The following is a 1,120-nucleotide window of genomic DNA, read 5'->3' on the forward strand; positions in this document are numbered from 1 at the left end:
TNGTCATTATTTTGCCCAAAAGTCACAAGGCCTCGTTGCGACACGTGCGCTGCGGCCCTGCGGCCTTTTTCCACGACCACTAGTTGAACCCAAATCACGAAGTACGCACCACACCCACACCCACGTCGCCCACCCACCCATCCACCCACCTGAGACGGGCGTTATAAAAGTACGGCCGGCCCCTGCGTGCGGGTGCCGGCAGGCCGGACGACTCGTACGCCCCGAGTCCCGGCAGCCAGTCGACCCTGCATTCGGGTCCTGGCACCAGGGAAGCTGCCGCAAACCCTGGCGATAAAGGGCCCGGGCCATGGCCACTGCTGCAGCTGCTTGCTGATCTGCCGGCTGCTGCTGCTGCTGCTGCTGCTGCTGCTGCTGCTGCTGCTGACTACATAATGAAAAAAGTAAAAATACGGTGACAGGAGGTGCAAAGGCCTGGGAAAACCCATAACCTCTACAACCCCGGCACCCTAATGCACGCCTTAGCTTATTAGGCTGAGGCGCATTACTAATCTATATTAAGATATTTAAAACAGAGTAAATAAATAAGTAAATAAATAAAGCGGAAATATATATCATGGTTCAGCTTTATTTATTCATCTATTATTTAATAAGGTGTAGCCTCCCCTTAATTAGGTAATCCCCAAACAAATAAAAATCAATTGTGCACAACCAGGGCTGTGGGCACCACAAACGAAAACACGACAGACTGTACACGCGCGGCAACAGCCGTGACCGCGCACACTCGCTGATGCTGGTTGTTGGCTGCTGGCTGATAGCTGCATAGCGTAGCCCATTTAGGCAATATAACTGGCTGCAGCTGCTGGCTGGTTAGATAACGCTAGCTACCATCCACAAAACCCAGCGACGACAATAAAACCGGCCGGTCACCACCAACTGTCCACCAACTGTCCACCAACTGGATCAACATCTGCCAACCTCTTCCAACCAAACATATCTCCAACGGACAACTTCCACCATGACAACCATATTTCTCGACCCGATCCTCCATATCTTTGGACTCCCTTATTTTCCTGCTTTGAACTAGTCCTTCCGTTTGCAACGAATGTCGTGGTTTGAGCAAGGATGTCTCCCTTTTCATCTTTCTTTTGTGCACGGTAGT

At 51.2% G+C, this 1,120-nt stretch overlaps 1 protein-coding gene across 1 annotated transcript in view; it reads right to left on the reverse strand.

Annotated features, from left to right (window-relative positions):
* The window catches only part of VOLCADRAFT_98891 (uncharacterized protein), a gene marked incomplete at both ends in the record, with an annotated part of 26,460 nt that overhangs the window by 5,441 nt on the left and 19,899 nt on the right, over positions 1–1,120 (reverse strand). The window contains one exon of the mRNA XM_002957731.1: positions 150–258. Coding sequence (XP_002957777.1) covers positions 150–258 — 109 coding nt within the window. The remainder of the gene's footprint in view (positions 1–149; positions 259–1,120) is intronic.

This window comes from Volvox carteri (assembly GCF_000143455.1).
Source record: "Volvox carteri f. nagariensis unplaced genomic scaffold VOLCAscaffold_78, whole genome shotgun sequence".
In the NCBI taxonomy this organism is placed as follows: domain Eukaryota; kingdom Viridiplantae; phylum Chlorophyta; class Chlorophyceae; order Chlamydomonadales; family Volvocaceae; genus Volvox; species Volvox carteri.